General features: G+C 44.8%; 1 protein-coding gene across 3 annotated transcripts in view; it reads left to right on the top strand.

Moving 5' to 3' along the window:
* Positions 1-8,859, top strand: part of DYM (dymeclin) — a 397,677-nt gene extending 388,818 nt beyond the window's left edge. For all 3 annotated transcript variants that reach the window (XM_079108988.1, XM_079108986.1, XM_079108987.1), the window contains one exon: positions 6,808-8,859. In XM_079108988.1, coding sequence (XP_078965114.1) covers positions 6,808-6,957 — 150 coding nt within the window. In that variant the 3' untranslated portion in view covers positions 6,958-8,859. The remainder of the gene's footprint in view (positions 1-6,807) is intronic.
* The last annotated feature ends 4,223 nt before the right edge of the window (positions 8,860-13,082 follow it).

The following is a 13,082-nucleotide window of genomic DNA, read 5'->3' as shown; positions in this document are numbered from 1 at the left end:
AGTCTCCTGAGTTGGAGTTGGCCCAGGGATAGTTGTCTTGACAAGGATTTACACGTGGAAGCTAGTGACTTTTTAATTATAAATATCCTCAACCTGCTCTCTACTCCACTCAGCAAATGAGCACACTTTTCACCCCAATCCTTGAGGCTACCTCCCTGCACCCGATTTTCCAACCTCCAGCTGCCCCCTGCACCATGCTACCAGCTAGTCCATGGAGAGCCATCATACGCACAAGGGTCCCTGCACCATTAGGTCCCCTCCCAGACCTGTCCTTCCTTCTGCTCCAGGCTGCTCTTCAGGTGAAGAGAAAGATGATGAAACTAGAGACAGAGAAGCTCTCCTTCCCCGGGCTCCACACCTGGCAAGGAAGGCCCACAGGGGCATATGCCAGGCGTCAGGCTCTCATGGGCTTCAAATTCTGGTTGGTGAAATGATGGCAAGCATGGAGAGTTTGTCACCTGGGAGGACTTCAACCTTATTCTGTATCTTTCCCACTTTGGGGGGGAGTCTTTTTGTCCCCAGTACAGAAGTCATTAGTGTCACTTGTAGACACTCAGAAGTGGAGAAGTCGCTTCCTGAGCTCCAGGTGGCCTGGGCTTTCAGAGTGGTGTCTTCCAGCTTCATGATCATCCCTCCTGAAGGCACTTCCAAAGAGCCCCCACGGGCCCTGTGCATGGCCAGTGACTACATTCCTGAAATGCAAAGTGTCCTGTCTTCTGAGTGCCCACATTATGAGCTTACTTACTTTTATCTTTGTCTTTCTTAATTTGTAACTTCCAGAAAGTGGCCCTTCATGATTTTCTATATTTTGAATTTAGTTCTGGATCCTCTTTAAAGAATTCATAGCCAGGCATGGTGGTATGCACCTGTACTCCTAGCTGCTCAGGAAGTGAGGCAGGACTGTTCAAGATCAGCATGGGCAAAGCAAGACCCCATAAAAAAAATAAATAAACAGGGCTGGGGATATATAGCTCAGGTGGTAGAGTTCTTGCCTCACAAGCATAAGGCCCTGGGTTCAATCCCCAGCACTGCAAAAAAATGAAATAAAATAAACAAATTCACATAAAGTAGAATACTCCATATTCAATGCTATTACTCATAGACCCGCCCACTTTTCTTTTTGCCAGTGCTTATAGTGTTTGATACATTGTAACTTGTCCCTTACACATGGCAGAGCCTTCCCTATAGTCTTGCTCAGCCAGTAATTCAACTGAGTTTATACCATAGATGTTTCCCGATTCGTCAGTTCACTCTTTTGCTATCCAAACCTACCTAAACCCTGCTGGCCCCAGGGTTAGCCAGAGCTACCTGGGAGCGGGCCCCTGGGGCGCCCCTTTTCCCCATCTTGAAGCACCCTCCCCGCTTGATCCTTTTCCTCTTCCTAAATCCCGCACCATTGAAGTAGAGCATCATTCTTCTCCTTTCTCTGCAGCCCCAACACAGCACCTCCGTGTCATGATGCTGACCAACCTTTAGTGAAGGATGGACCAAAGTCACATGCAGTAGTCTGTGGAGAGGATTGACAGGACTGCCCACCACAGACCCTGCACATGCTGTTGAGGTGGCTCGGCCTATCCAGTGGGGCACACCCGCTGCCGGCAGCTCCCCAGCAGCCTCGCTGCCAGCGGTCACCCTTCTATTCGCCTGTTCAGAGGTTTAATACAGGCTTAAGTTTTTAATGTGCTGTGTAGCCATTTGATTTTAAATTGTATTAAACTTCCCTGGAGCCATGCCAGGTGCCCGCTAGAGTTTCTGATGCTATCTGTATAACCTTTACGTGGAAGCTGGAAATCTCCATTGAACTTTTGTGGTAATAAAATTATGACAGTTGTGCTCTACCTCTGAGCACTGAACTTCCTGTGGGTTTTCATCAGGGCACATAACTGACAGCAGAGTCAGGCTGTACGGCTCTTGGTCTGTTTGTTATATCCAGGTCTCCGCCACTGAATCAGACCTCTGCTTTGTCTGAGCTGGGCGTCCGGATGTCCCACTGTGGTAGGTTGAGTTGCTGGAACTGATAAAAATGTTCCGGCCACACTGAGAGTCTAGCATTACCTCTGGCTCCAAAAATCAAAACAACAGGATTGTTGTAAGTAGCTTTGGATCAACACCAAACTCCGAGCTTCAGAGACGCGTTTTCTCTCCTTGTTGGGCTGAGTCAGGGGACAAGGACCTCAGAAAGGAGTGGATGCCAAGGACTTTCCCAGGTTATCCTGGACTGAGGTTACCAGCACCCTGCCCTTTGCTGGCCAGTTCCTAACTAGCAAACCAAGGCCCCTCCTTTCCTAGCACCTACCCTGCCTTCCAGAGCCCCGATGGTCCTCAGGACATGGCACCCTACAGCCCTGGAGCCATAGGGGTCCTGAGAAGCCAAGGAGGAGAAAGTGGGAGAGAAGCACGGGATGCATATCAGAGCAGGGAGGGCCTCAGAATCCCCACGTGGCCCTCACGCACTGTTAAGCGGCATTTGCTGGTGGTGTCAGGGACAAAGGCACTCCGGAGTGAGGAAGCTGGACTTCCCTCAGCCCCACAGGATGGCATTATTGTTCTCCACAGGCTTGCAAAGGAACATAAAGGAAAGGGTGACTTTTTCTGGGTTGTTGATTTGACTTTCAGGCATGACATTTCTTGGACTGGGTCCCAACAAATGTGTCCCCAGTGTCCTTAGTGCTAAATAAAATCTTTTGTCTTTCTTTTCCTTGGCTCTTCAGACTTCTGAGACATCTCAGAGGAGCTCATGGTTGAAGGATGTCTGTTTCAGTCTCCCTGCAGCTGGAGAGACTGACAGATTGATTTGGGAAGGGGTTCAGTTAAATGTGACTTGGGCTGAGCCCCTCAGCAGCCTCATCTCACTCATCAGGTTGGTGAATGGCATTGTGAAAACTCTTGTGATTTATGCTGACTTTTCACCCTTGCAGAGTGCTTCCAGGACACTGGTCTTATAAACAATTCATTTCAGTAGAGGAAGCTCCTTACCTTGTGCTTTCAACTGTTAACCTAATACAGCCAGTTTGGAGAACAGGCCCTTGATTTTTTGTTTTTTGGTTTTTTTTTTTTTGTGCATGATGATTCCCTTTGCTGAACTGTTCAAGTGCAGGTAAAGTTTCAAGCAAACAACCCAAGAAATACTAGGTCAGAGCTCAGCGTTTACTCTGGGACATAGAGAGCTGGTGCTGTGGACTCAGGGACGTGCGCATGAGCTGTCTAGGCGTTCAGGCGGTTTTCTGCCAGTAGTGATATACTCGTATTGCTCTGTCTGCCTGCTCCTTTGGTTCCCCGATTTTCCCCAGTGGCACACATGTGGGAAATAGTAATTTGAGAACATATCAGTGGAAAGCATCAGACCTTAACTAGCCAGCACAATATTGACATATGTCAATAATATGCCAGATGCTCCAAAGGCCCCATCTCTGGGGGCTGAACCTTGGAACCCATCCCGCTTACCTGTAAGCTTTCAGACCAGAGAGCTCCTCAACAGCAACTTCGTGCTGTTATAAGCAGTTGAGAGACTTGGCCTTTCAAACCATCTATTGTCTATACCCAGGACAGCGCAGGAACACAGTCCCTGCTGTGGAGGCTGGCTGAGCAGAATCAGCACCACTGGGCCTCAGGGCTACTTGACCTCAACTGAGCCCAGACCCTGTCCGTTCAGGCTTTTCTCTGGACCAGCCCAGCAGAGCCCAGAGACAGACAGGGGATACAAATGTGTAGACCTTACTGGGGTCACCTCATAAAGCCACAACCAGTTAGAACTAGAAGAAGCTCAGAGGTCCTTCACTTTCACAAGGTAAGAAAATCACATTCTAGCAAAAAGCTGTGACTTGCCCCAAACTGCCTGGCATAGCAGTAGCTGTCAGGACAGAGCCCAGGCCTCCTGAGCCTGGGGCTCCAGCAGAGCAGTCCCTTCGGTTCACAATGTCCATACTCAGCATAAAGGTTAAGTGACTTAACATTGATGCTCTTTGTCATTTGTTGGGAAACTTGGAAACCTGTACATGTTCTAAACAAGTATGCACTGGGCAGTTCCTCAGCCCATTTATTGATTGGGTTATTTGGTTTTTTGGGTTGTTTTTGAGTTTTTTTATATATCCTAGAGATTAATGCTATATCTGAGGTGCATGTGGTAAAGATTTTCTCCCAGTCTGTAGGCTCGCTCTTCACATTGATTGTTTCTTTTGCTAAAAAAGCAGCTTTTTAGTTTGAGTCCATCCATTCATTGATTCTTGATTTAACTTCTTGTTCTTTAGGAGTCTTGTTAAGGAAGTCAGATCCTAGGCTGACATAGTGAAGATTTGGGCCTACTTTTTCTTCTATTAGGTGCAGGGTCTCTGTTCTAGTGCCTAAGTCTTTGATCCTCAGTGAGTTGAGTTTCATGCAGAGTGAGAGATAAGGGTTTAATTTCATTTTGTTACATGTGGCTTTCCAGTTTTCCTAGCACCATTTGTTGGATAAGCTATCTTTTCTCCAGTGAATATTTTTGGCACCTTTGTCTAGTATGAGATATCTGTATTTATGTGGTTTTGTCTGTGTGTCTTCTGTTCTGTTCCATTGGTCTATGTGTCTGTTTTGGTGCCAATACCATGCTGTTTTTATTACTATAACTCTGTAGTGTAGTTTGGGGTCTGGTATTGTGATGCCTCCTGCTTCACTTTTCCTGCTAAGGATTATTTTGGCTCTTCTGGGTCTCCTATTTTTCCAAATGAATTTCATGTCTGCTTTTTCTAGTTCTATGAAGACTGTCATTGGGATTTTAGTAGGAATTGCATTAAAATTTGTATGACACTTTTGGTAGTATGGCCATTTTGACAGTATTAATTCTGCCTATCCAGGAACATGGCAAGTCTTTCAATCTTCTGAGGTCTTCTTCAATTTATTTATTTTTTTTTTTTTTTTTTTTTTTAGTGTTCTGTGGTTTTCATTGTAGAGGTCTTTCACCTCTTTTATCAGATTGACTCCCAAAAGTATTTTATTTTATAACCCAATCAATAAATGGGCTAAGGAACTGAACAGACACTTCACAGAAGAATATATACAATTGATCAACAAATCTATGAAAAAGTGTTCAACATCCTAGCAATTAGAGAAATGCAAACCAAAACTGTTCTAAGATTTTCTCTCACTCTAATCAGAATGGCAATTATCAAGAATATGAGCGACAATAAATGTTGGTGAGGATGTGGGGGGAAAGGCACACTCATACATTACTGGTAGGAATGAATTGGTGCAACCATTATAGAAAGCAGTATGGAAATTCCTCAGAAAACTTGGAATGGAACCACCATTTGACCCAGTTATCCCACTCCTTGGTTTATACCCCAAGGACTTAAAAATCAACATACCACAGTGACACAGCCACATCAATGTTTATAGCAGCTCAGTTCACAATAGCTAAACTATGGAACTAATCTAGATGCCCTTCAACAGATGAATGGATAAAGAATGTGATATATACATATATATATCATATATATATATATGATGTAATATTACTCAGCTTTAAAGAAGAATGAAATTCTGGCATTTGCTGGTAAATGGGTGGAATTAGAGAATACCATGCTAAGTGAAATAAGCCAAACCCAGAATCCAAAGGCTGGATGTTTTCTGTTAAATGCAGAAGCTAATTCACAATAAGGTAGGGTGGATAGGGAAGAATAAAGTTACTTTGTGGTTACTAGGTACAGGTGAGTGAAGGGAGGGAAGGGGGAATAGGGGAGGGAATGACAGTAGAGTGAAACAGACATTATTACCTCATGTACATGTAAGACTGCATGACAAATGTGATCCTGCAATATGTGTAATCAGAAAAATGAGAGATTACACTATATGTATTTTCTATCAAAAAGTATAGAGTGCATTCTACTGTCAATATCTAATTAGAACAAATAAAATTTAAAAATTAAAAAATAAAAAAGAGTGCACTAGGCCCCTAGTGACTAGGAGGCTGCAGAGGGAATGTGTACTTTCCTTCACGTCTGCCTCCACCATGTCTGGCTGTGGCCTCTGGCATGTTGCTTACCCTGGTTGAGCCTCACATTTCTTATCTCCTCAGTAGGGTTAATCATACCTATCACCAGATTGTTGTGCAAATGTGAGGTCATTCATTCAGTTCAACGAACATTTCGTGTCATTAATATGGCAGATGCTCACATGACTGCCATCTTCCTAGAGCCTGTATTCTAATAGGGACACATGGTACACAAGTAAACAAATTCATAAACGAAATCAGCTCCCTGTGGTACAAGACTGAGGAGGCCAGGCCCAGAGCACCTGCAGTGCTGTGCAGAGCCAGCCCAGGGGAGGGGTGAGCTTGGGCTCCCTTTTGCAAAGCCAAGGCTATGGAGAAAGCTGCCCACTCCATCCTGTAGCCAGCACCGGCCTCTAGTTCAAGTTTCAGGTCTTGTGAGGGGAGGGTCCTCATCTCCAGAATGACTCGACCCTAAAGATAAGGTCTCAGGAAGGACCCCCCCTCAGCCTTGTACACCAGAGGACGCCTGCTGAACCCCTTTCTGACCCCAACAGGAGCTGTTGCTCAGCTGAGATGGGTCTCATCCGAGTCATATGCTCCGTTTGGGTCCCTCCTCAGCAAACTGGTGGCCACACTGGCATTAACTGACCAGAACTCGTGTGAGTTCACTATGGCACAGGTGATTCACATTTCCTGGGGAGCCCCTGGACAACCAAAGTGTCCCAAAAGCCGGGGACCGACCAAGGGAGGGGACTCTCCGTACACGACACCACTCAAACTCCGGCTGCTTTTGCTTGTGCATGGAACCAGGAGGTGATAAAATCATCTTGTTTTTGTTCCAGAAATTTCCAGAATTGAAATTCAAATATGTGGAAGAGGAACAGCCGGAAGAGTTTTTCATCCCCTATGTCTGGTCTCTGGTCTACAACTCAGCAGTAGGCCTGTACTGGAACCCACAGGACGTCCAGCTGTTCACGATGGATTCTGACTGAGGCAGGAGGCACCTCCCACCACCCCCCAGGCAAACAGCCCTGCTACTTACTTTATTTCTGGGGAACAGAAGCAGACAGAGTGCCCAGTGTGTCTTCCATGGGAGAGGATCACACAAACGTGTTTCCCTCACACGCTTAGATTTGGAGAATTGGTGCCAGTTGGCAGTAGATCACTCAGCTTAGATTGTAGTGCAAGGGGTTGGGGGTACACAACAATAATAAACATGGAAACCTGCTAGTCAACATGCAGTTTTATTTCTAAACCAGAAATCTAGAGCTTCCCAGGATCCTGACGCCCTGGGCACATAACAGACAGCAGTGCACCTTTTTTTTTTTTTCACACATTTGTTTTGGCCACGTGTGCACACATACCCGTGTGCGTGTGTGTGTGTGTGTGTGTGTGTGTGTGTGTGTGTGCGCGTGTCTCAGCGGTCCACGGTTTCTTAAACACTGTGCCGGGGCAATACAGTACTGACCTTTCAAGGCTCTTTGTCTTTCCTTCAAAGAAGGAAAAAGGTTCCTTTGGGGAGAGTTAGCCTCCGAACTACAGCTGGAATTCAACTCGAGTGTAGCTCAAGTTAAGCGCTGTACTCAGCACTGGGAAAGAAAAGCTTAATTTCGAAAGCAGTTGTTTTCCTTCAACCAGGCTAGTCAAGGCGAAAGAAGACTCATTTATCAATGCTGTATACCAAGTGGAATGAAAAACATGATTTTCTCTTTGTTTCTGATACTTGAAAAATGCTTTGGGGCTATGAAAACTGTGCGTTTGGGCCCTGAGCTGGAGGAAGGGGCTTCTCTGAGGAACACGCTGCAGGCTGTGTGGAGCAGAATAGTGGTGTGAGGACCATAGGACTGTCCTTTCAAGTCTCATCTGTGTCCCTGGCTGGTCCCTGCCCAGTGTAGACGAGGAACCCAGTTTCTCCTCCTCCTCAAGGATGCAAAAAAGTGTCCCCAGGTTTCCTGCAGAGGAAGCACATAATCCCAAAGAGGCTGGGCGGCTGCTTCAACCAGCAGTCACCCCTTCAATTCTTCAGGACCAGCCCTCTGCCTGTCCCCCCACACCAGGACTGGGAGTCTGGTCATTTTGGCCTGTCACATCCTCAGACACTACACCTGCTGTAAAGGTTGAAAACCATGCCAGCACTTCGGTGCGCAGCTGTGTGGTTTCCACCGGTGAGAAGCTCATAGGCCGCTGGCCTAGGTCAGCGTTTCCTTACCCTCATCTGGACAGGATGAAGCAGAAGCCCCTGAGGCCAGAAGACTAAGGGCAGGGGTTGACTGTGCCTAGACAGGTGGGTACAGGAAGCAAATGCATCCAGTGACCGTCCCGCGCCCTCCCAGAGGTCCTTCCGGAGACTCGGCGCTTCACATGACTGGGCCACCTGCCCGTCAGTGCTTGTGCTCTCAGGCCCCTCTGTCCCAGGAACGGCCACAGACTCCATCCTGTGGTTCATGCGGGATCTCTGGCTAGTGCTGTGGGTCACACCTTCTCCATTCAGCTCTGGGGGACAGGTGATCTGAAGGTGGAAATGATTTGATTGTAACTTTAAGTAGCAATTACGCCTATTTCCTATGTGGGAAATGATTTACAGCTTTAATTTGTTTCCAGAGCATTTCTAATTTGTTTCCTTTTTCCTTTGAACAAACAATAGCAAAAAAATAAAAAAGAATTTAAGTGTCATGTGAAGCATCTTGATCTCTGTTAAGACCACAGGATTGCCAGGCAAGGTGGCACATACCTGTAATCCCAGCAGCTCTAGAGGCTGAGGCAGGAGGATCTTGAGTTCAAAGCCAGCCTCAGCAATGGCAGGGTGCTAAGCAACTCAGTGAGAATAAAATAGAAAAACAGGCTGGGGATGTGGCTAAGTGGTTGAGTGCCTCGGAGTTCAATCCCCGGTGCCACAGGATTTTCCTCTTAGTCCAAGGGCTGGGTGGTTCCAGGGAACAGCCATGACACAGGCCTGACACAGGACTTTCAGTCCATGTGGTGGGGAACAGGGGAAGAATATGGTCCCCAAAGGCCCTGGCCTCAAACATACCTCCCTCTCCTCCTCGACAACCTGCCACACAGCACAAGTGCTGAGGCCTAAGAGCTCCCCTGGGACAGCAGCCTCCTCCACCTGGGCTGCCAGCACCGAGGCCTCTACCTGCATCACTGCCTCAGCTCTGCAAAACCACCCGGAGTTTTTTCCTTATTTTTGTGAAATATTTTTCAAATGGCAATAAATTTAAGTGATAACGCTTGAATTATGCTTGAATTAATTTTTTTTTTTTTCAGTGCTGCGGATTGAACCTGGGGCCTTGCATGTGCTGGGCACATGCTCTGCCACTGAGCCACATCCCCAGCCCTGCTTGAATTCATTTTGAGTATTAATTTGTTTAGAAATCTTTTTGTTTTACCCACAGTAAAAGTGTGTAAAATGAAGCAACACAGGATCATCTTGTGGTCAGATGGAAGTTAACTTGTGATTTTTACCCGAGGCATGAAACCATTGTTGCAACTTGTCCTTGTATGAACAAAGGGTTCTGCCACTGTATTTATTTTAAAAGAATGTGCCCCTTTCAATCGCACCTTCTCTATCAAGAGTTCAAGGTACTTGGCACAAAGCGTCAGAATTATAACTCTGGTTCCCACAACCACCCCCGGGGCCTGGTCACAGGGCGCAGGAGCAACCTTGAACAGGCCCATGCCTCCGTTAAGTGAGGCCCACCAGGGAGCTCAAGGGCAAAGGCAGAAAGTAAAGAAAACAGGACCTCTGGAGGAGCAGGGCCGCGCAGTACGCACACTGCGCACGCACTTCTCTCCAGAGGGAATTGCAGCGCGGGAAAAGTGGAAGATGGAAGAGGAGAGAACAGAGGAGCAACTTTGGACAGTGTTCGCCCCTGCCACGAACACGGGTGAAGGTATTTTTCCAAGAGAAGTGTGCTTTTAGGTGCTGACTTTCTTGGTATATCATTCTTCAGGGGCCATGCCATCCTTGAGACTCAGGGGAGCCAGGTTTTACACCAGGCATGAAGCCTACATAACTGAGCCCCTGTGTGTGGCAGGCCATGAATTAGAGTCGGGTCCTGGCTGACACTTCCCAGCATTGTGCATGAAGTCAACCCTGCGAGTCTCTTGGTTTCCTTGAGGTACTGTGCCTGCTGCTATTTCAGTAGTTACCACTTGATAGCAGGGACTGATTCTTGGGCCTTGCAGTGACAAATTCAGGGCTACTCCAGGGCCCATCACCTCCTGAAGTTAAGGAGGCCAGGGTTCTGTTCTCTGATGAGCCAGGCTTTCTATCAGCGTGAAGACCTGGGTACACAATCCACAGCAAACAATGCATTTTTTTTCTTTTATGAAAAATTCTGTTAAAGCACAAAATGTAATCATCAGGGTATAGCTAATCAGAGCCCCAAAGCAGAGCAGGGGAGACTCATCAGCATCCCCATCCCCTTGATCAGGTCATGATCCAACCCCCGTTGACTGCGTGAGGCAAAAGTCAGCTACTCTGGGCCTGGCAAAGCCCACAGGAAAAGCATCCTGTCTCAGTCTGTTCTGTGGTGCGAGTAGCACACAGTAGGCAATTTGCAAAGAAAAAGAATTTTATTTCTCACAATTTTGGAGGCTGGGAGGTCCCATATCAAGGTTCCAGCATCTGGTGAGGTCTTCTTGCTGCTTCATCCTACGACAAAAGGACAGAGGACCGAAAAGAGAACCACTTCTAAACTCCTTCCTAGAGGGCAGGTCCTTCATGGCCTCATCACTTCTTTTTTTTTTTTTGCGGTGCTGGGGATCGAACCCAGGGCTTTGTGCTCTAATCACTTCTTAAGGGCACACCTCTTCACACTGTTCAGTGGCAGTTGGATTTAAACACCAGTTTTAGAAAGGAAAAATGTTGAAATCATGACACAGCCCCATCCAGCTAAAGTGAACTTTCACCATCCTGCTGGCTCTGGAATTCCTCCAAACAAGTTTGTTTGTTTGTTTGTTTGTTTTTGTTAAGTATTTTGACCAGATTTTGAAATTGTCCTTACCTGGAGAGTTGGTTTGGATTACCTCCATTACTCTGTCTAGACCAAACGTCCTGGACACCGAAGCTCACTTCCTAAGCCACCACAGGGTCTGAATGTGGATTAAAGTGTAACTAGCTCAAGAGTAACCTCCCAAAGCACATGTACCTTCTCTCTGAAGAAAGTGGACATAACCCAAGTCCTTGAATTACTTCTATAATACTACAATCAGAAGATTCAGTGGGCTGGGGAGATGGCTCAGCTGGTAGAGTGCTTGCCTTGCAAGCACAAGGCCCTGAGTTCGATCCCCAGTACCGCCAAAAAAAAAAAAAAGAAGAAGAAGATTTAGGTATGGAAGACCAAACAATATGAATGACTTGAATTAAAATTCAAGGAGGGGACCCACAAACACCCAGATCAGTCAGTCGCTGTGTTTTAAACAGCTGTGCTTACTATGTTCAAAAAACTAAATGTATTGCCAAGAATTTTAGCAGAGAATTGGAGACTTTTTTTTTAAGTTGGAAATACTATAACAAGAATTTAAGCATAATTCATTGAATGGATTTAAAAGCAGATTAGACATGAGTAAAGATAATGTGGACAGTAAAAATCTGGGGTGTGAAGCAAAGTCAAGGATAGAAAACAGAGACTATGAGTAAGAGACATAAAGGGCACACCAGAATTTCTGATCGAAGTGCAGTTGGAATCCCAAAAGGGTAGGAGCATGGGAGAGTTAAATAAATAGAACTTTTCCTAAAACTCAAGACAGTTATCAAGTAATAAATTCAAAAAGCCCTCCTATAAACCCCAAGTGGGATAAGTAAAAATAGACATCCACACCTATATGCATCATAGTAAATCTGTTGAAAACCAAAGAAAAATATCCAGCCTGCTGGGGAGGGGTGGGCAGATGGAACCATCAAGAAGCAACAGTTGAACTGACAGCCAACTTCATAGAAACAGTGGAAACGCGAAATCCTGCCTTTTGAAGGGCTGGATATGATTGTCAACCTAAAAATTTTTAATCAGGGGACATATCCTTCAAGAATGAGGAAGAAATAGACATTTTTAGAGAAACAGCTGGAAGAATTCATCAGCACACCTACCCTAAACAAGTACTAAAAAAGGTGTTTTAAAGGCTGAAGGAAAATGATCCCAAACATGAAGAGAGCTTCAGAAAAAGATGTGAAAGCAACAAAAAGGAGAAACATAGGGTTCAACATAAACATTGACTACATAAAACAATAACAAGTCTGTTATACAGAGTTTCGAATATGGAGTAGAAATAAAATGCATGAGAGTCAAAGCAGGGGTGAGCATTCTAAGACCCTCGAAACATTCAAGGTAGTAAAAACCCACTTGATAAGAGACTTGGATATGTATGTATATTGTAATAATTGACATATTAGTAAAAGAGTACGTAATTTTCAACCCAGTAAGGGGAATTGGAATAATCAATTCAGGGAACAGGTTTAAGAGTCGCAAAAGTTGATAAAGGGAATAAGAAAAAGCAGAACAGGTGGAAAAAAATACAAAGCTATGTATTTGTGACAAACCCTTTGTTGCATTAAATGCAAATGAACTAATGTGCAAATGTTGACAAGGATTATCAAGCTTGATTTTGAACCTTTAAAACATGTATTTAGAAATTATGAAAGAAAAATATGGAAAACTATATACCCAGCAAACAAGTAATTATGAAGAAACTGCTATAAATGTATGAAAGCAAACTTCATGGCAAAAAAAAAAAAGTTTTGTTTTTTTCAGAAGTAAAAGGTTCAAGAGGAAATAATACTAAATGTATATACATTTAATGATATAATTTGAAAATACATGAAATAATATGATAAAAGTAAGAAACAGCATATATGTAATGAGAGATTTTAACATGACTATTTTGATCATTTAAAACTAGCATACAAAAATCAAGTCATAGATTTAAGCAATGCAATTAGCAAACTTGGCCAAGTGGATATATGTGGAACATTCAGTAGCGTACTTTTCAAACACAAATGGCATTTGCTCCAAAATGCTGACTATAAAAGTCTCAACAAACTTTAAAAAAACTAAAAGATATTCTCTGACCACAATGCAATTAAACTGGAAATCAGTTATTTAAAAATGTTACA

The sequence above is a fragment of the Sciurus vulgaris genome, assembly GCF_902686455.1.
Source record: "Sciurus vulgaris genome assembly, chromosome: 13".
NCBI lineage: Eukaryota > Metazoa > Chordata > Mammalia > Rodentia > Sciuridae > Sciurus > Sciurus vulgaris.
This window is presented reverse-complemented; position numbering and strand designations above follow the sequence as displayed.